General features: G+C 36.9%; 1 protein-coding gene across 1 annotated transcript; it reads right to left on the bottom strand.

Annotated features, from left to right (window-relative positions):
• Positions 1-1528: 1528 nt before the first annotated feature.
• On the bottom strand, positions 1529-18919 carry cdh26.2 (cadherin 26, tandem duplicate 2). The gene is made up of 17 exons (XM_067372320.1): positions 18884-18919; positions 14766-14888; positions 12211-12366; positions 11957-12101; positions 10827-10999; positions 10535-10666; positions 10221-10403; positions 9613-9932; positions 9370-9512; positions 7836-8060; positions 7384-7605; positions 4229-4347; positions 2595-2699; positions 2244-2315; positions 2119-2154; positions 1931-2023; positions 1529-1729 (listed from the first exon to the last, which is right to left on the bottom strand). The coding sequence occupies exons 1-17, from the start codon at positions 18917-18919 to the stop codon at positions 1529-1531; spliced, it is 2484 nt and encodes an 827-aa protein (XP_067228421.1).
• Between the last annotated feature and the right edge of the window lie 6134 nt (positions 18920-25053).

Below are 25053 nucleotides of genomic sequence, written 5' to 3'. Positions count from 1 at the left end.
AATGTATTAACAGTTCAGGAAAAAAAAAATCATATGCAGATTAGCTTATTTTGGTTAATTTAGATGAAATCTACAGATGCAAACAGACAGAGGGTAGTAGGCTTAAAACAAACTCCATCTAAATGTGTAGGGTTAGGGTTAAGTTTTCTTTCCATTAGAGTAAAAGACATGGCAGCAAAAATGGACCTTAAAATTGTAAAATCTTAAAATTGTCCACTTCATGAAAGAAGTATTCCAATACACCAAAAAATTAAAACGATTTATTGATTTGTGCAAAATAAACAAATTAATAGTGAAACTATGTCCCTCTCCTTGGTGCAGTAATTTATTCTAAATATACAGCTACTTGAAAACAGTTGTTGTTGACTTCTCTTGTGATAAACCCAATGAATACTAAAGAAGACCATGGTCTCTGTGTGAACTGATTATTTTGTAGAAATCTGTGGAGTATAAAACAATTGCGTGAGTGTAAATGAAGTCAAAGTTGTCTTAATATATTTAAGGGTTCATTATTTTTTAAATAAATAATTATGAGAAGTGCCCTTTTTTCCACTTGAGCCCCTGCCCCCCAAAATGTTTGTGCACGTCCCTGATTATATCTATAATTACACTATTGATCCTTCCCTTACAAACACACCACTAAAAATTCTCAAGTGACAGGTGGGAAACTAGCTATGGGACAGCCATAAGACATGCAAATGTCAAGACGTTACTGTGTGGCATTTAAAAGTTCTGTGTGTCGAACATAAATAACAGGTTGAACAGGTTAAGGGACTTGTCAAAGTAAAACATTGCACCTTTTGCAATTCAAATAATGAATTACAGTAGCATGTTCTGCTTTCGGTATTATTAAGGATTTATCAGCACCCATATGTACAAATAATACAAAAAAAAAAAAAAAAAAAAATAGTCACAGAACATTTTTACAGTAATGGCTCAAAAAACACCTAATGTTGCACCCAAGGAAACAACAGACCCAGATATGTCACAGGTTTTTGCATTACACAGTCACAGTAGATACTCTCTTCAAACATGCAGCAAAAAAATGCATTATCACCATCCACCCATGTATTCTTAGAGGATTTTATCAAATAAAAGCATTACTGAAATTTTTTATTTTTATATTAAATGTCTGAAATTAATTAAGTCATTTTAACGTACAGACAACATTCAAATTTATACTATAAAATTCAAGATTAAGGTGTTAAAAATTCAATAGAATGTACAACATTCCAAAACAGTGATGACATCATAATATTACGTAAAATAATATTCATTTTCTTTCTGAATTTTCTCCTGCAGCCGACAGAAATCAAGACATTGCACAGAGAGTCACAATGAAATCTTTTACATTGACCCAAAACCAAACATCTGTGCTACTTTAACACTATTAAACAGTAGGAAAAACTTTCAAGACCCTCATTCCATTTTTCCAATTTTTTTGACCCAGCATCCCTGATTATTGATTTCAAGTTTTCATTCAGTATCTCATTCTCAAAAAAACCTGCTACACTTCTTGTGATAACTGTCACCTTCTCATCAGGTCAGGTCTGGAAATGATTGCTAGTTGACTGAACCTGTTGTCCAGGTTTCTAAGCATCTCTGGATGAAAATCATTCTCTGAAATAGAGATTGCATCCAGTTCAGAATTGGCTGTATCTTGTCCTTCATCTGCGTAACAGTGCGGCTCATAAACAACAAACTCCTGGGTTTGGAGAGCAAGTAATTTCTGAAGAGAAAAATGGGGTGGGGAAAAGGAAAGCTCAATAAAAATTGATTACCATCCTGTCAAACATTTTTCTCATTATGTTTCTCATGTTATAAAAAGATCTAAAGGTTTTAAATGCTTTTAAAATATTAATGATAAAGAGTAAGTAGATGTGTCCAATCCTTTGATTAGTAGTGTACATTGAAACAAGCATAAAATCACCTTGTTGATGATATCAGCAAGCTTGTCTCTCGGGTAAGGCGCACTGACCTTGTAAGAAAAGGTACTTCTAAAACTTGATCTGATACTTGCTCGCTGCTTGAATAAAGCACAGATGATGATATGACAAAAGGCTGAGCTGAGTCTGTGTTAGCATATGCTGTGAATTATTACTGTCACTTTATTCTTACTTGGAAATGTTCTCTGTTTCTCCCTCTTGTGGAACTCTAGAAAACATACATAGCAGAAACAGTCCATCACAAAACCAATGAAATGACGAAAACTTTGGAAACTTGCTATTGTTGGTAATATTCACCCTGTATATTGAGCGTTTGAACATCTGGCTGTCGTAGACTGACTGTGGAGCCTGTGAAACTGCCTGCATCACCTGGATATTTTGAAGCAAAATGATCATTTTAAGAAAAGGTACATCTGCTGTATATGATAGCAAACAGGATGCAGAATTTCACTTTAAGGGAATAGAAATAAAATCAAACTGCTTTTAACTGTATTTTTAAATAAAACCTTTAATGTTTCTGTTTGAATTACTCATGAAAAATTACACACAACATACAGAAACAGATGATATTAATAATGTTTGAAATCAATTTGAAAGCCAAATATTATTTGGCAGAATAATATTTTATAGAGTTTTATTGTTACTCACAGTTTGTGATGTGACCATCTGGCTTGATTTTATTTTTGTAGACACATTTATGCTGGCATTTACATTGAAAGAATCTGTTTTGTAAATGCCTATACTGGAAGGAACCTTTATGAAGACATACATTTAGATTTAAAAAAAAAAATCATTCAAGGCAACAGTGGATGTTTTATATAAATACACACAATTACACTTATTAATACTTTACACTCTACAATAAGGTTTGGGTCATAATTATTTGTTTATGAAATAGGTAGTATGTATATGAACAAACATTTTACAGCATTTAAAAATCTATAAAGTTAATGTGGTAACATTTTATTTTACATGGTTTCTTACACATTGTCAGGAGTATGTTCTGTTCAGTGTATTTTAGTTCAATTTTCCTGTGACCTACTTTCCCAGTAGGTGTCAAGGCCATTTATATGACACCATTTTCAATTAAAAACAGATTTTATTTTTTTTTTTGCATTTTGGCCATTTGTTTACATGACAATGGCATTTTGGGGGCCTGAAAATACATATTTTTAAAAACGGGTTTCAAAGTGCAAGTTTTTGAAAACGGTATCGTTATCATCTCCATATAAACTACAAAACCGCGGATCTGTGAAAATGGTGGCATGCACATGTGTATTATATTGAGTGCTTTGTAAAAGATTGCGTATGTGCGCAGGTGTGCATTCTTTCTTTACACAGTGACATCGCCAACTGGACTGGCAGCATATGTCACCATGTCATTTTCACGGATCTGTGTCACGTGTGAACGGGGATCTCTTTGACAACGCTGTCAACTGTACAAAGAAAAAACTTCTCTGTTTTTAGTACATTGTTGTTGTGTAAATATACCCTCAGTTTCATTCTGTTTACCGGGTGTTCATTAATTATGTCATTAGCTCCCTCATTTAGTTCTAGCAGTACTCCCTGTTTTGTTCAGTTCTTTTTTCTGTCTCATCATTGTTAAGAGGTTGTTTCCCATGTTTTGCTATTATTGTTGTATAAAAGACTATTTCCTACTATTCTCCTTTGTTGTGCGCTTTTTTGCAACAGCCACCTGTGACATACATATCAGGCTACTATAGCCTAATTATACTCCACAAATAACAATAACTAGGCATAATTTCAAGCTTTTTAAAAAATGTCACATCAAGTACATGTACACTATACTGTACCTTTCAAAATTCTGGGGTTAATTTTAAAGAAATAATACTTTTATTCAGCAAGGACCTATTAAATTGATCGAAAGATACAAAAGCTTTCTATTTGAAATAAATGCTTTCTATTTATCAATGAATCATATATAAAAATGTACCCCCCCCCCCCCAAAACAATTAAGCAGCAGCAGCTATTTTCAACAATGATAATGATAAGAAATGTTTCTTGAGCATCAAATCAGCATATTAGAATGATTTCTGAAGGATCATGTGACACTGAAGACTGGAGTAATGAGCTGAAAATTCAGCTTTACTATGAGAGGAATAAATTACATTATAAAATATTTAAAAAAGTAGAAAAGAGAAATTATCAGATTAACAAATGCTGTAAACATAAACATAAATTAGTGTTAACATGTAGAACCTTGTTGTAAAGTGTTGCCTGAAACTGAATAAAATGCACAAATGATGAAGTGATGAAATTACCAAACAGTCTGTTCCTGGATTTTCTGTATTTGTTTTGATGAGATGACCAAAGCCCTCATCTATTTCAATCATTTTTTTCTCTGCCTTGCAGGAGATCAGAAGGGCCATTAAGCAAAATGCTGAAAAAAAGAAGAAGAATTTTTTTAACCTTGGTGCAACTGTGGTTCAATTAATACTGTAAGACCCCCAGAGATGGTTAGTCATATTGGAAATGAGTTTGTGTATGATACAGAGAATCTGGCATTGATCCAGTCACACGTGACCCTGACCAATGACGTGCCGGTGGCCTAGGGTCTGGACACACAACTTCAATAGCTCCGGAAATGGATATAATAGGTTTCTGAACCAGCAATGGATGAGGTGGAGCAGTTGTAAGGGTTAAAAGGAGACTAAACAACAACATTGTTGGCCTGTAGGAAGCTATTAGTGACCAGTGTGGGTCACGACCAAAAAGTGGGTCGCAAGACCATTTTGAGTGGGTCGTGGAGTGTGCAGTCAAAGAAACGACAACTCTTCTGTCAGACACAGTTCAAGTAAAGAGTGCCTGAGAAAAGTGTGTTGTCCTGATACAGTATCTGCGAGATGTTATCAGGCTATATGTCAATGTCATTAACATAATGTTATTTCGTAACATGTGCTCATAGCATACACTCAACACACTGTATATCACTTCATTATAAATAAAGCACAAAAGAAATTACAAGCATACGACATCATAGTTATGTTTTCAATTAGTAAGTCATGAAATTTAGTAAAGTACCAAAAAGTACCAATAAATTACATAACTGGTACTTTGTGTGTTAGCTGGAAAGGATTTGCATAATGTTCATTCTATTCATCAGGAGCATCTTAAAGGGATAGTTCACCCCTAAATGAAAATTTGATGTTTATCTGCTTACCCCTAGGGCATCCAAGATGTAGGTGACTTTGTTTGTTCAGTAGAACATAAATGATGATTTTTAACTCCAACCGTTGCCGTCTGTCATTCGTATAATGCATGTCAAAAGGAATTCCATCTGTTCGGTTTCTCACACAAACCGATCGTTTCATGTCTTAGGACATCAATGTGTCATCACGAACCACAGGATTTAATTTAGATTTGTCTGTGCATGTTTTTTTTTTTTTACTCTTATAGACGAAGTTCCAATTGACATGCATTATATGACTGACAGACCGCAACCGTTGGAGTTAAAAGTTATCATTTGTGTTCTACTGAAGAAACAAAGTCACCTACATCTTGGATGCCCTGGGGGTAAGCAGATAAATATCTAATTTTCATTTTTGGGTGAACTATCCGTTTAACTTTTTATATTTTATTAAGTCAATTTTGCGCCGCGGCTTAATGACAATAGGAAAATGTGGGTCCCATGGCCAAAAAAAAACACAGTTGGCTGTGAGAAATAGACTACCTGTGTTTTCAGTGGCATCCACTGTAAAAATCTGTATAAAGCTCCTAGATCACTTATAATTTTCCACAGCTCATGTTGTCTGGAGTTTTGTTTTGGAGTTTTGTTTTGTTAGTTTGTTTGTTTTTTGGCCTACTGAAATTTCTTGGAAAGATATTGTTTCATTAGCTGAACAATATAAAAACACATTAAATAACAACCCACTGAAGAGATGCATGTGTATACTTCACAGTCTTGCTTTCAAAGGTGGTGCTGCTGTGAATAAGGTCTATTAGCCTGCACGGTCTCTCCTGCACATGTCTCAGGATGGGTCATGAACAAAGGCGGATTTTACCTGAGTCGGGATAGGGTCAACACCGCTGCTCATTTCCCATGTTATACCAGGCTACCAGCTAAACTTTTGGCCTCAGTTTAAGACATATTAAACAATTTTCAGCTTAAAACTCACTTTCAGGCACCAGCAAGTGTTTGAAATAACTTCCTTGAGATGCAACTGAATAGGTACGTGTTCTCTGTGTGAAATGCTAAATATCAGTTTGATTGAGCAAGATTGATGAGCACTCCTGACACAAATTAATAAATTACTGTCACTGTAACATTTTACAGTAAAATTTGTAAAACATCTGTAAAGAATTTGAAAAAATTTGTAAAACATAGGTGAAATATCAATACTGGAATCTTAAGTCTTTAAGTAAAGACCAAACATTTACTTCTGTTGTTCATTTTGCAATCTAGCTAGTTTTCGGTCAGCTGGTGAAATAGTGGTGTTATGTGACGTCGTTTATGGAGGCATGTTAAGGGCAGGTTTTAGGATAGCGCTTCAGGGATACTGGCCCGACAATGCAAACCCAACCTGATTTTGGAATCGGTGCTTAAGGTCCGAGGCTATTGGCCCCACCCAGCAGTTCTGTCAGGGAAGCATCTGTGGTATCCACTTCTCTGCATTTCGGAGGCGGCCCCATTTGTCAACCTGCCAGGTAAACCGCAGCTGTGAACTGTTGACAATCACCTGGCTATTAACCAGCAATGAAATGGCTGCAGGTGTAACAGCAGTAGATGAATAACTGCAGAGGCAGCAGTGAGTAAACAGTTCAAAGTAAACAGTTCAGTCATGGGAATTCTGGGAACTTGGAACCTTGCTTCTGCTCTTCTGGTCTCCTCTCGTGCTGATTGGATAGATCATTTAAATGTGTTCCTCCCAAACTTTGTTAATAAAACATAATTTATTGCGGGCAGCTATTGCCAGCCCAACAAACTGTGCATATTCGAGCAAGGTCATTTTGTGAGAATGACAAAGCAGACCATGGAAAACGGTATGATAAACCAGTGTTTCTCAACCCTGTTCCTGGAGGCAGACCAACAGTACACCTTTTCAAACTCTTCCTATTCAAACCCAAACTCAACAGCTTATTAGCAGAGACTCCAACACCAGAAATATAAGGGTCAGATAGGAGAGACATCCAAAATGTGCATGGTGTGCCCCCAGGAACATTGGTCAGAGTCAAATGCATGTGACTGGATCAACATGGCATTCTGGAACAATGAAATATAAGTGTAATTCTCAAAAGCACATGTCATCAAAAACAGGTTTCTACAGGTTTCCACAGCTTTTTTGTTGTTGTTTTACCACACCTTTGATGGTTGGATTGACTTGTACAGAAGGATGGGTTTTATGAAACTGCTTGTAAAATCCTTCATCACCTATCAGAACTGTTAATGCAATCAAAACATTGTAAATCGCTGCATTACCTATAAAGAACAGAACTGCAAGTATAACCATCCAGGCTGCAACAGGTCCCATCTGAGCCTTCCGAGCCATCTTGACATGGCAGTTGGGAGCTATAGAGCAGTCGCACACTGTGACCGACAGGTTTTGGATGGAGTACAATCCCTGCTGGTCTGATATTTTGATCTGGAACTGGTGCTGACCTGAATACACACTGTGTTCTTTTACAAGACTCACTGTTGTGCCTACAAGAGAAATAGATGAGTGTTAGTATTACTATTAAGTAGAGATACACATAGATAACCTCAAGGAGGTGATGGACTAGCACTGTCTTTCTAAGTGATCTCTAGCATTATTTGCCTAGAGTCAATATAACTTATTGTACTTCTGTGATGTGTTTTCTGGTTGAAACAGGATATTCAGTTTGGTATAGTGTAGGGTTGACTGGGCTGAGTGAAGTAGAAGGTGGCATTACCATAGTCTGGGTCAAACCTCCAATTGTCCTTAACATTTCCTAAAAGCTCATAGTAGAAAGGTGAACTGTATGGAGGAAGGTCCAGGTCTACAGCAGTGATGCTGGCTATTGTGGGCTCTGTATCCAGGCACATGTTGACTGTGTTCACTTCCAGCACTGGTACGTTATCATTTTCATCATTCAGGTGAATAAATAGAGTTCCGGTGCCTGTCAGTGGTGGGAAACCTGCCAATCAGAGACATGGAGTAAACAGAACCGTGTCTTTTAATGGTGTCTTTAATGAGGCTTATTTCTTCATTATGATAAGAGGACACTTGTATCACCCCAGCATTTCTCACTGATTGCTACAGAATGTCCTGTGTAAGTTACACAAGACTAACTTGGATAGCTAATTTTTACATGCATTTTCCACTAGACAAATGTTAATGTTGGACCCTGTGTGCATTTCTCTCAAATTAAATTAATTTTTAAATAAAATAAAATTACTTCTTTGTCCAGGTATACTTCAAAATATGAGAATATCTATAATTGTTATAAGTACACTACTGTTAGAAAGTTTTGTGGTCGGTAAGATTTCTCGGTAGCACTTTATTTTACAGTCCTGTTCCCCATGTACATACTATGTACTTATAACTGTTATTACTGGGTCTAACCCTGTATAACTGTTATTACTGCCTCAGCCTATGATTTTGGAGGATGTCCTTTCTCTAATGCGTAATTATACGTTTGACACAGAATTTGGGTTAATTCCTCTGTAATGGGACTAATCATTATTTCAGACTCCTCGTCTGTCAGTCTATTCAGTTTAATAGAATCCAGAATATTATTTGGCTGTTCATCCCCTTCATATAGTTTTTATAATAATCTTTAAATGCATCTGCAATTTCTTTAGGTTGTGATGTATACCAGTATATGGATGTCTAATTTTCGGGACAACTCTACTAGACTGGGCTTTACATAGTTGGAAAGCAAGTAGCCGGCTTGCTCTATTACCAAATTCATAATATTTTCTGCTTGTATATCTTAGAGCCCCCTCTGCCTTATAAGTTAACAAGTCATCTAATTTCTGTCTATTTTGCTTCAATAGATCTAAAGAATTTTTATTTTGAGAGTTATGTTCACATTCCAGCCTCTTTATTTCTTTCTCTATTTCCAATCGTTATAGAGATATACAGTAAAAGCAGTAGTATTGTGAAATATTTTTGCAATTTATCCTTGTGATTTAAAGCTCAATTTTCAGTATTATTACTCCAGTCTTCAGTGTCACATGATCCTTCAGAAATCATTCTAATATGCTTATTTGCTGCTCAAGAAACATTTCTTATTATTATCAGTGTTGAAATCAGTTGTGCTGATTTATATTTTTGTTGAAACCATAATACATTTTCAGGATTCTTTGATGAAAAGTTCAAAAGAAAAGCATTTATTGAAATCTAATTGTTACTTTTCATCAATTTACAAAAAAAAAAAAGTACTAATTTAGTTTAAAACAAAATTTTACTGACCCCCAGAATAGTGAATGGTAGTGTCTTACCATCATCCACAGCATATAGGGTTGCTCTATAGGTGCTGCTTATCACAAATGGTGACTCTCTGTCCAGAATTTTATTTGTGGAAACTTGTCCAGTGTTTGCATCAACAGTTATCCATCCAGCAATATCTTCACCTTTAACAAATCTGAGAATCAGAGAAACACCAGATGAATTCACCTTTGTGATCCTGTTCCTCCAATAAACTACAGTGGCATTAGTTTTACACACAATAGAGCTTCTCTTACTTAAATGTGTTTATATGGCTTCCATCCATGTCTTTAACAGTGAAGGTTGTTAGACTTGTTCCTACAGCTATGTTCTCCATTACAGAAACGTTTTTAACAGGAGGTATAAATACCGGAGGATCATTGACATCTTCAACATAAATGGTCACTAGAATGGTATTATAGAGGTTTGCATCACTCATACCAGAGTTTTGGGGCTTTTTGTCAAGCTCCCACAAGGCATTCTTTACTTGCTTTTTGACCTTACATGAGAAGTAAGGAATTTCGTTCTGCACACTGATGGATAGATTTTGGTATGTTTGCTCCTCGTAGTCCAGTTGCTGGTGTTTGGAATGAGCCAAAAAGTAAAGAGAGTTTAGAGAGGTGTCATCATGTATGTATACATACATATTTTTGTATATTTTCTATGTCAAAATGGCTCCTATCCCTAGCAAAACATGCAGAATCATCAGTATAACAACAAGGCATTTCAGTTCAAACTCTGATTCTGGTGCTATCAAAACATTTTCTCTTGTTTGTTTGAGCATCACAACCAGCCCAAACCAGCAACAATGAATCAACCTTTGGGCAGGTTGGCTTACACAACAAAATATCAACCATCTGCCTACCTTAACAACTGTTAAAATCCCTTCATTTGTAACAGGGTCTGTTTCAATTTTGAACTGCTCTTTTTTATCTCCGTAGATAGTGTATTTGGCTTTCCAGGCTTTTGAACCACGGATGTCTTTGTCTGTTACTTGCAGTCGCAGAACTTCAACCCCAGTTTCTCGCTCCTTGACCTTCCCAGGTCCCTGAAACACAAGTCAAATATTTTGTTGGGTTTTATAGGGAAATATATCTAACTTGCTATTTAAAAAAAACAATAACCAAGTATATCACAAGTATCAAAACTTGGAATTTTTCAATCCACCATGAAACCTACTGTTTTGCCGGAGAACTCTGGAAGATTGTTGTTATTGTCCAAAATATTTATTTCCAGTGTACTTGTACTTGAGAGCTGTATTTTTTCCCCTTTGTCCTTTGCTTCAACCAAAATTGTATATTTTTGAGCTTTCTGGGAAAGATTAATTTAGTATTAAGATTTCTTGTGTAGGAATGGAGAAATATTTATAAAGCACAAAAAGCAATACATGTTATCTGAATGGAATAACAGGTAAAGGTACAAAAATAAAAAAATAGATCATTATTACCATTGAAAGAAATTAGGTTCATACCTCATAGTCCAAACACCCCCTAAAATAAACTGTCCCGGAATCTTTTTGCTGTTGAATATAGAATTCAACATTATCTGTTTTTGGTGTGATAGACTTGATAGTGAAATCAAATGTTCCATTGTTTGTACTTGAATCATCTTCATCAGATGCCAGTACTGTCAGTACATCTTTACCTAGACAAATATTAAGAAAAGAACTTTCATCCAAAGTCATTTCTTTACGCTCAAAGTATTTATTCAATATTTAAGAATGCTTTGTCCAGTCCTTATTTATTCACCATCATGTTGTTTCAAGCCTGCATGCTGTTATTATTTCTGTGGAATAAAAAAGTATATTATACTGTATCTTATAACTTAGTCCTATCTGTTTAGTTACCATGGTCATTTTACTTAGGTCAAGAATTAAGGTTTAGTACAGCCCCAAAGGCTGTCGAGCACAAAAGAGCGCCATGAAAATATCAGTTGTAACATGAAGCCCCGCACATGACATGCAGACAAAAATATAAATATTGTGGTTAAGAATTAGTTCCCATAAATTAAGAATTTTGTGGCCATGATTTACTCATTTTTTCACTCATTTTAGTTCAGTCGTGGCCATGTTGAACTAAGTTGTTCCCTCATTTTGATTTAACTAAACAAGGGAACAAATTATTACAATGTGGCCACAATATAGTGAAACGAGGAAACAAATTATTATATTGTGTGTACGATTTACTTAAAATAAGGACAAAACTAATTAGTTAAACGTGCTGACATATTAGTAAGTAGTGGGAACAATTGTTAATTTGTGGCCACAATATACTTTTTTTCCCCCCCGCATGTCATGTGCAGGTCTCCATATTTATAAGATTTGTGTTCTATATTGTAATTCTTCATGAAGTAGCTTGGTGTGGGAAACAGGCCAAATTAAGTTGTTTATTCACTGAAAATCGTCCTCTCATAATTGATATTAACTTTGGTTGTATGGAAAAGAGTGTAGTGTGTAATAATTGTAATAATCAAAAATGTTTGCTTCTGTGTTATGAAAAAAAATAACAACATAGTGGTCTGCAACAACATGAGGGTGAGTAGATAATGACAGAATGTCCTATTTTTGTTGAACTAATCATTTAATTTTACAAATTGGGTTACCTTGATCAAGAGACTCGTTCACAGTCACTTCATAGACTGACCTCTGAAATTTTGGGGCATGATCATTTATGTCCAATATTTTAATCTCAACCCCGAGCCTTGTATCCACTTCATTATTGGATTCATTTATTGCTTCAAATTTCAACTGTAATTGAGTCCAGTGAATGTCAGTATACAAGCCTTCTTTGCAGTGTATTTAAATTAATTTCCATGTTATTATGTAATGGGTGGTTTGTTTTTCACAGAGTACTTACATTGAGAATTTTAATACCTCGTGAATTTTCATAGTCCAACTTTCTCCATACTGAAACATAACCTTTATTGTCAATCTTGAGAACACCTATTGGCTCTTCATCCACACCCTGACCATGTAGCTGGAATTTTACTAAATAAGACCTCTCAAGTTCAATCTGAAACACAAACAACACACTCAAAAAAATAACTTGTTGGTCTAACTTAATTCAATTATGACACCTATTTCCACACAGTTGAACTGATTTATTTGAACTTAAGCTAGGTTAATTGTACTAATGAGTGAAATTCATCCTAATTGAATGAGATCACACCAGTTTCATTTGACATATTCTGTGTATGTTTCCTGAACATAATTCATTCTTGTTGATCCAACCAGTGCTTTTTTTTTTTTTTTTTTGTTACCATCATGGTGAAGATGTGCGCTTGTGCTTAGGTTTTGAGTAGCTGTTGTACACAGATATACATGTTTCATGACCATTGAGAGGGGAAAAGCTGATGACCATATGTAGACTGTGTAAATTTTGTGCTGACCCTCAAACTAATTTATTTATATTTCTATAAAAACTAAAATAACACTTTTTCATATGCATAACATTTATAGCATGCAAGTGATGATCAGGTAAAGAACTTCTCATCACTGGCTTGAGCACAGTTAATGCTCGTTGAGAACAATATAAATTTATTTTACGTAGCCACCTAGAGCCTAACCACAAGGTCTACACTTCAGCATAATGGTAACCTCAAAAAAAATCGACATAAACTCTTTTAAATGTCAAATATAACTGAACATCAAACTTTAAAAGGTATTTCCCTTTACTAAAAAACACATTAAACAGCACTTAAGTTCAACATTTACTGTTCCAATCTTTCCCTACGCAAAGCATGCTGGGAACTAGAAATACACTGCCCAGGTTCAATCAATGCAACATAAATGATTCATGTAGTCCCAACACAAATGGTTTAGGTTGACCTAACATTTTGCAAATTTAATTTCATTTAACATAATACAATTGAGTGCAAATGCCAATTAAGTAAAAAACTAAAGATTTGTGTTGGTTCAGCTTATTTTATTTAAATAAACTGAACAAGCAGCTAGAATCATTTTTTTGAGTGCATACACACTTAAATGTTCACATGATCATGATAATAGTACTTATACACATGTAATGTGAAAAATGCTATACAAATAAATAGGGCTGTCGAAACGTACTGACTTCAGTCGGTACTGAAATATTAAAAATGTGATGATACTAGCATTTCCCCCTAACATTTTGAGTGCTGATTAAACATAGTTTCAGATTAAACATATTGCTAATTGCAATTACAGTAATTAATATGAATGAATATGATCTGGTTAGTTAAAATGATTTGAAATTAAATCAGTATTCAGGGACTGACTTGATAGGTAGTGCAGAACGTGTATTGTTCCTGCCTACACTAAAAACAATATATTAAATGATTTTTAATCAACCCTTGATGGGGAATACTGGCACTTTATTTTTTTTCCACTTCAAGCAATGGATCTGCTGATAGATGCTTGCTTTCAAACTCTCCCATGTGTATCTGTGTTAGTGCTTGATGAAGAGCATTAAAAATGTCTTTATTTTTGAAGCGTTGATCATTGTAGACAATAACAGACATATCTGTTGAGCATGTGAACACAATGGCCAATCAGAGATGGTTAAGGGTGTGTTCACACTTGTCATGTTTGGTTCAATTAAAATGAACCCTGGTGCGATTGCTCTGTTAGTGCGGTTCATTCGAACATATGTGAACGCTGCCATCTGAACCCTGGTGCGCACCAAACAAGTGGACCGAGACTGCTAAAAATATGGGTCTCAGTCCACTTCCAAACAAACTCTGGTGCAGTTCAAATGATATATAAACGCAACACGAAACCGAAGACATGTAAATGAACCAAAATAGGACAATGAGACCCTAAAAAGAATCCTCACGCATATCGTTTTTTTCTCATCATAGTTGAGAGTTTGCCCATCACAGGCATCAGACATGTGTCTTCACACAGCAGATCGTTTGTGTGTGTGACAGAGGGATTCCTGTCACTGTTTTGACTCCTTTACGCATTTTAGAAGCTCCTCACGAGTTCCCAGCTGACAAAAATACCATTATATGCAGGCTATGCACACACAACAAGCGCATTTATCTCAGCACATAGCATTGTTTTGGATGTTCTGTAGGTTCCATCTCAAAATAGGCAATACGTCATAAAATCCGATCAATAAGGATGTGAACATATCCTATGCCTTTAAGTTTGGTATCTTTTGGTTCGATGATAAAATTGACAATCCGAACACTAATTTTTGGGGGAACACCACTTTTTTGGGGTTTTTTTTGGTCCAGAACTACAAGTGTGAATGCACCCTAAGACAGCACTTAACAACACCCAAAATGCTAGGGGGAAATGCTGATATTGTCACATTTTTAACATTTCAGTACTGACTTGGTACTTTTACTAGAGTTGGTACTTTTGACAACTCTACACATAAAATGGAATTGAATGACATAACAGGAAACTGTTTGAAATGCCTCTCACCTGGCCTAAATTATAAGGAAATGGACCAGGGTTTTCTTCCTCAATATTAAAAGAATCAATGATCCATGCACGCTTCTGTCGTATCCTTCCACTGTCAGCCAACACACACACTGTCCAGGCAAACTGAGTTAAAAAGAAGTCATCATAAGTAATGTTATGAAAATTGTGTTATAAAGGTTGTCAATGCATGAATTTCATGAATTCATGAATTCTGAATTCCAAAACATGTCCTATTTTACCTATATTTTCATTACCTTCAGTGCTGGGTAGATTATTTTACAAATTGTAGTCCAATGCCGAATACAAATTACATTACAAAAATTGTAGTAACGTAATCTATTACATTACACATCTTAGGTATTATAATCTGCCTACTTTTGGTTTACTTTTAGATTATTTTTGACCTAACTAGTTTATCACATTGATTTTGCCAATCTTATGCAACATTGATAAATAAAATAAAAAATGAAATACAAAATACAAAGAGAAAGAAAATTATTACATTTTCTGTTATCAACAATATGAAGTGCATTCATAGGAACTGCAGAGGGTTCATAAATTGATTAAAAAAAAAAAAACCCAAAGGATTAATTAATTCTTAAAAATGTTAAATTAAAATAAATAATAATAATAATAAAAAAAAAAACACTAACTAAAAAAATTCTTTTTTTTTTTTGTTTTATTCAAATTTCCATGTAATTATAGTTGGCTGAGTAATATATAAGCAATAAATGAGCAATAGGCTTTTTTTAGAAATGTAAAATGAAAAGATAAAAATAACAATTAGGGACAATACTGAATTCTGAATAATTTACTGAATACAATTGAATATGAATATGAATTGAATATGAATATTAAATAATCATGTAATCAATAAACACTAGTTTGATTATGAGTATTTTAAAATGCAATATAATCTAATTACAAGTATTTCATTGCTGGAATCTAATTACATAATCCTACAAAAGTAATACTTTTTGTAAGTAATACAAAAGTAATATTCCAGTACATCAAGAATAGTGAGGAGGAAGTGTGCTTAATTGTAATGAAAATAATTCAGAAACACTACAAAAAAATTTCTTTGTACTATATATATATATATATATATATATATATATATATATATATATATATATATATATATACAGCTATGGAAAAAATTAAGAGACCACTCCAAGTTCAGAAATCAATGTTAAGTGGTCTCTTAATTTTTTCCATAGCTGTGTGTATATATATATATATATATATATATATATATATATATATATATATATATATATATATATATATATATATATATATATTTTTTTTTTTTTTTTTTTTTTTTCCTTTTGATTTGGGGTGCTATATTCAATACTATATTGAATTACATTTTCAGTGCCATTGTGTGATTTACCTGAAACATTTTACAGTTGTTTTACATGCAGGAGATTCTCATTTTAGTGGCAAGTTAGAGTGATTCTTAGGAGATGGGTGATTTAGTCAAGTAACTAATGTGATATTACCCAGAAATGTATTGCTTTGAAAATGTTTAAAGGTTTAAAAGCCTCCAGAAACTAACCTTGAACTACCACATTCTTCACCTTGAAAAAAGACAATAACCCCATTTCTCCAGGCAGAGATTGTTCCTGTGACTTAAGATTGTAATATTGTGTGAAAGTCAAAGAACCAAATTTGAATGGTTTTGTGTCAATATAGAAACAGTGAAAAAACATGGTGAAGATTTACTTTGCAACAATATTCACTCCAAAACTGCTAGTAAATTTCACAAAGAATTACAAAGTAACAAGAAGAATTTTTTTAAGTAAAAAAGACTATTACTAAAAAGACTATGAACTATTTTATTGTTAAAGGTACTCCAATAATCTTTGTTTTATTTACAACTTTGATTTTATTTATTTATTTTTTATTTATTTATTTTTTTTACAGTGAAGATGGTTTTAAATTTGAAATTGCTTTGAATGTTTTAAATATAAACACTTTGCTGAGAAGATTTTGATAAGCTTATTGAATTCATTTTCATTTATTGCCATAGTCAGGGTAATTAAAATATAATTTGCACCTAATGAGAACTTGTGAAAAATGTATACAAATATTAAGAATATTTATTTTTTGCATGTTTGCCTTTATTGTGACAGGACAGTATGTTGACAGGAAGAGAAGTTGGAGAGAGAGGTGGATGGGATCAGGAAAGGTCCACACTTGCCAGGACTCAAACTTGGGACACCCGAATCACACCTGTGCTATATGTCGGCGTGCTGCCCATGAGACTATTGGCACCAAGAATAAATGATGTTGCATGAAGGACTCTTCATTCTTAATGTCAAGGTGAATCTCCCTTCATTGAGGCAGGGATATTATTTATAATGCCACTTCTTGAAATTGTTTTTTTCAATTATATAATGTGGAATGATTAACTACTGTATTTCATATAATATTTTGATCATGGCATAATATCACATTGACAGGCCACTTGGCAGGAGTCCACATATCTGTAGTCCAGCTGCCCAAAACAAGTTACAAATAAAAGTTTAATGTCTGTCAATGAGATCAAAGACTAATTATTAGTTACTGCTGTTACTGTTGATGACAAAACTATAATTTTAGGACGACTGCCAAATGGGCCTTTCCAACAACAGTATGCAAATGACTGTATTTTCTGGCCAGCATTCATATAGTAAATCAAACTTTCTGACATGACATGTCAAACCCTGAAAAATGAATGATGATGATGATACAATGATAGGATGATACACAAGCTCACAACTGTACAGATTATATAGAACACTATATATAATTAGATATCGCCAATGCACATTTAATTTAATTCACATAATTATTAATTGGTTTTACAAATAAGCATATTTGGGAGTATACCTACACCGTAAAAAAAAAAAAAAAAAAAAAAAAAAAATCCCTGTAAAATTTACAGTAAAAAAAACAGTAGCTGTGGTTACCAGAACTTTACCATAAAATATACAGTAGCAACGTTTTAGGTTTTACAGGACAGCACTTAGTTTACTATCTATTTTACAGTTTGAAAGGGTTTAGTTTAAAGGTTTATAATGTAATAATTACGGTTCATAATTGTTTATTTTACACACTGTAAAAAAAATCTGTTAAATTTACGGTAAAAAAACTGATATGATGTTAATTTACCAACCTATTGAAGTTCTAATATCTGTTTTGTACCATTAATACACTGACAACCACCAAACACAGCGGTGATGAGAGTCTCATGATGAATCAAAGCTCATCACAAGCAGCTTTTCCACCAGCTGAAAGAACAATACTAATATATAGAATGTGCACACAGTGTTATTCAAACAAACACTAAACATCATCATGGTAACACTCATGAAATTTTATAAATGCAATAAACATTAATTTAACAAAATTAGATGTAACATAAATTTACATAATTGTACATAAATGATTAGAAAAAACTAAGAAGAAACAAGAGTTATTTCAATGAAAATACATAAATTGTTAAGTGTCATGCAGGGAATTGTAGGAATGTCAATTTATGGTTTTTCACTGTAAATTTTACAATGACTTGTTATTTTTCACTTCCAAAAACTGTCAATTTAACAGTATTTTACTGTAAAATTACATTAAATGTACCATTTGATCCATTACAGTTATTCACCGTATATAGTATGGAAACTTTCTGTAAACCCATTAACTGTTTTCCACCGTGTCATTTTTACAGTCTTTTACCTTTAAAATCACTGTCATTTTTTTTACAGTGTAAAGGCATCAGCTTACAATGCAAACAATTCTTAAAGTGCATGCTAATGTGTCATGTGTCAAAGACTTACTGGAATGAAAGCCACTTTCATGCACACCCCATAGTAACATGTATCCAAGTCAACAGAACTTAAATAAGTATACCCTACAGTTCTTACAACATGACACATAAAATAATCACATTAGCTAATCAAAACCAAACATTCTATAGCTCATTGTATAATAACCTGGATTTCACCTGGCTTTTTACATTGCGATAGACTTCCCGCAACATAAACACCTACTGTTGTCTAGAAATATGAGCAGAGAAACATGAGCTGGCGTGACTGACCACCTGTATGGCTGTATCACATAGGCCTTTAACTCACCAGCACCACAAGCAAACTGAAAGGAAGGGTCCTCATGTTGAAGCATGCAATATGCTGTGATCCTCAAGCAGTCCAGTGCGAATGAGTCTGAGCTTTCCTCTTTCTCATTGAGAAATAGTATTCCAGGAAGCTCATATAACAGATGAGAGAGGGGAGGGGATATTCAAATCAGGGTGGGCAGGAACTGCAGGGTTAGTGTTATTTTAGTATCACTGATATACTATCATATTTTTAGTTCATATTCTTAATTATTTTTGTGTGTGTGTGTTTATATTTAGTTTTTTTTTATTATTATGTTTCTGTTTTTTGTTTAGTTTTTATTTTAGTACTTTTATTTAAACCAAAGTGATAAATATTGCTTTGGCAACGAGCTGAAATAAAATAAGTTTAATTGTTTTTTCCTATATTTATTTTACTTCAAATAATGATTTAGTTAACAAACCTGGCTGGGGTAAAGAAAAAAAAGAGACTTCAAAAACTGTTGAATTAGGAAACGCATACTAGTATACAGTATACTACTCATAGTTAATAGTAGTGTGCTAGTACGAGGTTCTGAATTTAGCAAATGTTTTGTACTTTATACCTTTTTCGGAAAAGCATGAATAATGATTTCAAAATGAAGAGTAAATTCTACCAAATAAAAGAAAAAATATTTGTCATACTGATTATCCAATAACGAGTTGACATACAGAACAGGAGAATACTTGGGACAGGAGATCCTGTCTGACTGGAAGCTCCAGAGGAGAGCCGTGAAGAAGTGATACTAGGTCCGCAAACCATATTCTTGTTGGCCAGAAAGGAGCCACCAATATCAGGTCTACCCCTTCCTGACGGACTTTGTCCAGAACTCCCGGGAGCAGAGAGACTGGGGGAAAAGCATACAGACGTCGCCTCGGCCACGTCTGTATCATGGCATCCAACCCCAGAGGAGCTGGGTGCCTCAGAGAGTACCACAGAGGGCATTGAGTTGACTCCTCTGTGCCAAAGAGATCGACTTCCGCTCGACCGAATGTTTTCCATATGAGCTCCACTACCTCTGAGTGAAGCTTCCATTCCCCCGGACTCGCGCTCTGCCTCGACAGAGCGTCCGCCCCCATATTCAAATACCCCGGAATATACGCCGCCTTTAGCGAGAGTAATTTCCCTTGGGTCCACAGGAGGATGTGACTGACCAGTTTGCATAGTGGCCGAGACCGCAGTCCCCCTTGGTGATTTATGTAGGAGACCACCGTAGTGTTGTCTGTCTGAACCAACACATGGTGGCCCCTCAGGTCGGGGAGGAAGTGCTTCAGAGCCTGAAACACTGCCAGCATCTCCAGCCGATTTATGTGCCAGGAGAGCTGGTGTACCTCCCAGTGACCTTGAGCTGAGCGACCACTCATGATCGCTCCCCAGCCCGTAAGGGACGCATCTGTCGTAAGCATTAGGCGACGACATGAAGTTCCCAACACGGGTCCCTGGGACAGGAACCAAGGCTTTTTCCACATGACCAGAGCACGAAGGCACCGCCGTGTGACTTTGATCATGCGAAAAGGATTTCCCCTCGGAGAAAACCCCTTGGTCCTGAGCCACCACTGTAAGGGTCTCATGTGCAGAAGGCCAAAAGTAACAACGTTGGACGCAGCTGCCATCAGACCCAACAGTCTCTGAAACTGTTTTACAGTGAGTGACCGGCCTAACTTCACCCCATTCACGGCCCCGAGAATGGAAGTCACACGAGCGGGAGTCAATTGCGCCCGCATCGTGATGGAATCCCAGATTACCCCAAGATAGTTGGCAACCTGACTCGGAACCAGCACACTTTTCTTGACGTTGAGCCTCAGCCCAAGCTTCTTCATGTGCGACAACACAACATCTCGATGTTGAGCTGCCAGACGTGCTGTTTGAGCTAAAATCAACCAATCGTCGATATAGTTCAGCACGCGGATGCCCTGGAGTCTCAGCGGAGCCAAGGCTGCATCCACGCACTTCGTGAACGTGCGGGGTGATAGTGATAGGCCGAAGGGAAGAACCTTGTATTGGTATGCTTCGCCCCCGAAAGCAAACCTGAGGAACTTCCTGTGAGAAGGACGGATGGAAATGTGAAAATATGCGTCCTTTAGATCTATCGCCACAAACCAGTCCTCGGATCTGATCTGTGGAATAATCTGTTTGAGTGTAAGCATCTTGAACTTCAACTTCTTTACAGATCGATTTAGTATACGAAGATCTATGATCGGACGCAACCCCCCATCCTTCTTTGGAACAATGAAGTAGCGGCTGTAAAAGCCCGACATTTTGCTGGGAGAGGGAACCCGTTCTATAGCCCCTTTTTGCAAAAGCATCGTAACCTCCTGTTCCATTACCAGAGACTGCTCTGGAGCTACCACTGTGTGAATCACTCCACTGAACCTGGGCGGACGAGAACCGAACTGAATTCTGTAACCCTGTTCTACCATGAGCAGCACCCATTTCGAAATATTCGGAAGAAGTTTCCATTCCCCCAAAAATTCTACTAAGGGAACCAGCCTCTCGAGAATGGTCTCTGGTGTTTTTTGAGCACTTGGCTCGTTTATCTGGCACGGCGCACCGGCAGATAAGCGAATCGTGCTGGCCGACCCTCCTCGAAGGATCGACGGGGACTGCTGCGCCCTGTCGCACACTGGGTGGCAGGGTTGGCAGAACAGCCCCCTGAGGGCACCGATGGGGAACGATAGATGTTAATCGTCGAACCCCTTCGGAGGGGACTGCCCTCAGAAACCCTGACCCATGACCGTCAGGATTTCTTTTGGGAAGCCTTCCGGGAAATAATGATGGTCCTCAGATCCGCCCTACCCCCAGAAGGCTTCTGCTGTACAGCGCGCACCGGTCCCCAAGCTTTCCGCGGGGGAGCACGGGCGGCCACACTAGCTTTCTGCTGGGACCTGTATCCCGAGGAGCCGGCTATCGGCTGCTCCCGCCCAGCAGCCTCAGGGGGATGAGATTTCCGGGGAAGGAATCTTTGGAACGCCGCTTTCTGTTTTTTCGCCTCCTCGAACCTGTCGACGACAGTAGCAACTGCGTCACCGAACAGGCCCTCGGAGGGAAGCGGCGCATCCATAAGGATATGTTTGTCCTTATCCTTAATATCTGCGAGATTGAGCCACAGATGTCTCTCCGTGGCCACCAGGGCTGCCATAGAACGGCCTACTGACTTGGCCGTCTCCTTGGTGGCACGGAGAGCTAAATCTGCGGCTTTTTTCAACTCTTGAATCGTTTCAAAAGTAGCTTCCCCAGTCTCCTCAATCTCCCCCAGCAGATCAGCTTGGTATGCCTGCAGTATAGACATTGTGTGCAGACATGCCGCAGCCTGACCCGCTGCCGAATAAGCCTTGCCCACCAGACTCGATGTTTGTTTTAGTGGTTTGGTGGGCAACGTCGGGGATTTCAGGGACGATGCAGACTCGGGCGAGAGATAGCTCGCAAGCATCTCCTCAACCCGAGGCATCGCCCCATAACCGTGTTGCTTCAGCCCCGTGATATTACTGTACATTGTCGTTTGTGGGCTGAAGACACGGTACTGCATGGGTCTATTCCACGACCTCGACACCTCGGTGTGGAGGTCGGGAAAGAACGTCAGTCCCCGACGCTGGGGTAGTGACCTAGCTGGGAGGAAGCGTTCATCTAACTTGCTTTTTATTTTTGGAACACTCTCCTCCGCGGGCCAGCTTATTTTCAGTTTTTCTACTGCCCGGGTCACTACCTCCATAAGCTCCTCATGGGCTGGAGATGAGGATGACGGTCCCTCATCACCACCCTCGACACCTTCAACATCAACCTCCTCGGAGGAAGATATATTCAGTGTCGGTGCCTCCCTTTGCGGGGAAGAAACCGCAGCGCGTGCTTCCACCACCAAAGGAGAGACACTAGATCTAGCAGGTAAGGGAAGCGATAAGGCAGAGCCCGTCTCTCCCCCCTCTGCTAGATCCATTTGTGAACCCCACGAGTGCAGCCTTCGCTGTGCCTCGGCAGCAGCGGGACCAGACCCGCGGGGAACACTCGCCGCGGCGCCCTCCTCAAAGAGCGCCCGGCGTGAGCGCAGCGCCCTGAGAGTGAGCCACTCACAGTGCACACAGACAGCCCCCTCAAGAGCTGCCTGTGCGTGCTCAACTCCCAGGCATTTCACACACATCTCGTGTGTATCTCCCTCCACGATGAATCGCGGGCAAGGAGGTGCACACTTAGTGAAACACTGGCTTTTCTCCGTCATTTTATATATATATATGTATGTCTTTTATGTGTCTTGTTTCACTTGTTAGAAACTCTTGTCCTCAGACAAAGAGATCACTTTCTGGCGAGATAGTAGACAGACAACAGTAAATAAGACAGACAAGATACAAATAGCGCTTACTGAAGACAACAGAAGCTAGCGTTCTTTGTTTCTGGGCATGCTTTATAGGTTCCGGTCCGCGACGTCGCCCGCCTCTGACGTCACGTTCTCTCATTGGTTGGATACAATAGTGCTTCACGAACACAAAAATGCAGAGGATTCCCATCACGTCACTGACGTAGCGTCGATAGTGCCCACGAAAGGGAACTATGGCCACAGAGTCGACAAGGGCATCGTGTTTTGTTTATGCTTGTACAGCCTGTTTCACACAGCGCGCTCTTTGTATGTGATGTGGCAGGCCAACCCAGTCTCCTGCTACTGCGTATCTATGCTACGAGTTTGCATTTTCATTCGGCGTAGTATTTATACGCCAAAGTCACATTTGGCGTATATATGGTACGCAAAACCCTCCCGTTAAACTTCCATTGATGGAAAATGCGTATGTATTGCACGCTGAAATTTGTCATCATCATCGTCCCGCCCCTTCGTTCACGATTTCATCTCGTGCAGGTGGCGAAGCAGCATAAGCAGAAATATTGATTTAGAATACTTATTTATAATACTTATTTCGAATTTTTTAATAGAAACGTAGCTATTGTATATAACTTACTCATCCTCTCTAGCGGGGACGAATGTTCATACTACATCTATTACGCACTGAGGATCATAATAGGGGATTGTTTTTATAGTTTAATTATAAACAATCCCGACGGGGAAAGAAAAAATAATTAATTAAATTCATTAATTCAATGGGAATAATGTATGCTAGTTATAGTAACGTTAGTTATATGTCTGTTTTATTTAATCTGCTCTGTTTTTTTTTTTTTTTTTTTTTTTATCTTACACGCATTTTTGTTTCTTTGTTTGTGATGGTAACTTACTTGTAATAGCAAAAGTATTAACAAACAAACAATAAATAAATAAATATAAAAAGTGCATTGCCCTGATGTTTAGTCCTTCGCTGTTTCAGGAGCCACCCACTCCCGCTTAGAATCCAATCAAATGTTTAAACATTTTTTAGCGCAATCATCAATATCCCGCCCCCTCATTGTACGGTGCTCAAGTTCATGTTCACCTCGTGCATCATCATCGTCATAATTAAAATTCGTCCATCATCAGAATACCAAAGTAAGTAATTAGCAAATACCTATATTTATATATATAAGCAAAAAGTATCAGTTCTTGATAACTCCAATTATTGTAAATACAACTAATCAAACTTTATTTTCTTAAGTGAGCATGCACATGTCGGCCTACAATTGTCAGGCGGGTAAAATCAGTTTAAAATCATTTCTCATTAAATGTTTTAGGGATCTAATTTAGTGAGGGTCAGCTGTGCGCAACGATTACTTTTTATTGATGCATCATATGTTTTTTGGTGACGTTATTATGAGATCACACACTACTAATTGTCCATGCCAGGCATTACGTGTAGATCACAGATGTGTGGATTAATCAATTCACTGTAAACCTGACTTAGCCCACTTTTTTTTTTCTTTTCTTTTTTGTAATTTTCCCCAATTTTACATTTGTTCAAGCAGAATGTCCACAGGCTCTTTAGAAGCAGCACTTGTTCTTGGAGATGTGTTTCTTGATCAGATACAGGTAACTTTAGAAATTGTATCTTAATTTTTTTATTTTGACTTCTTTTTCTCTGTCAAATAATTTTAAAGAAAACTACAAATGAATAGTTATATAGGGTAATATATTATTCTTGTAAGGCAAGTATAAACTACTTTAAAACCTGTTAAATATACTATTTGCAATTTAGAAAGAAGAAAAAAAGAAAGCCAAGAGGTCTAAGCCACATCCTACAACTGTG

This window comes from Chanodichthys erythropterus, chromosome 20, assembly GCF_024489055.1.
Source record: "Chanodichthys erythropterus isolate Z2021 chromosome 20, ASM2448905v1, whole genome shotgun sequence".
NCBI lineage: Eukaryota > Metazoa > Chordata > Actinopteri > Cypriniformes > Xenocyprididae > Chanodichthys > Chanodichthys erythropterus.
Note: the sequence above shows the minus strand (reverse complement) of the source record. Positions and strands in the feature narration are given on the sequence as shown.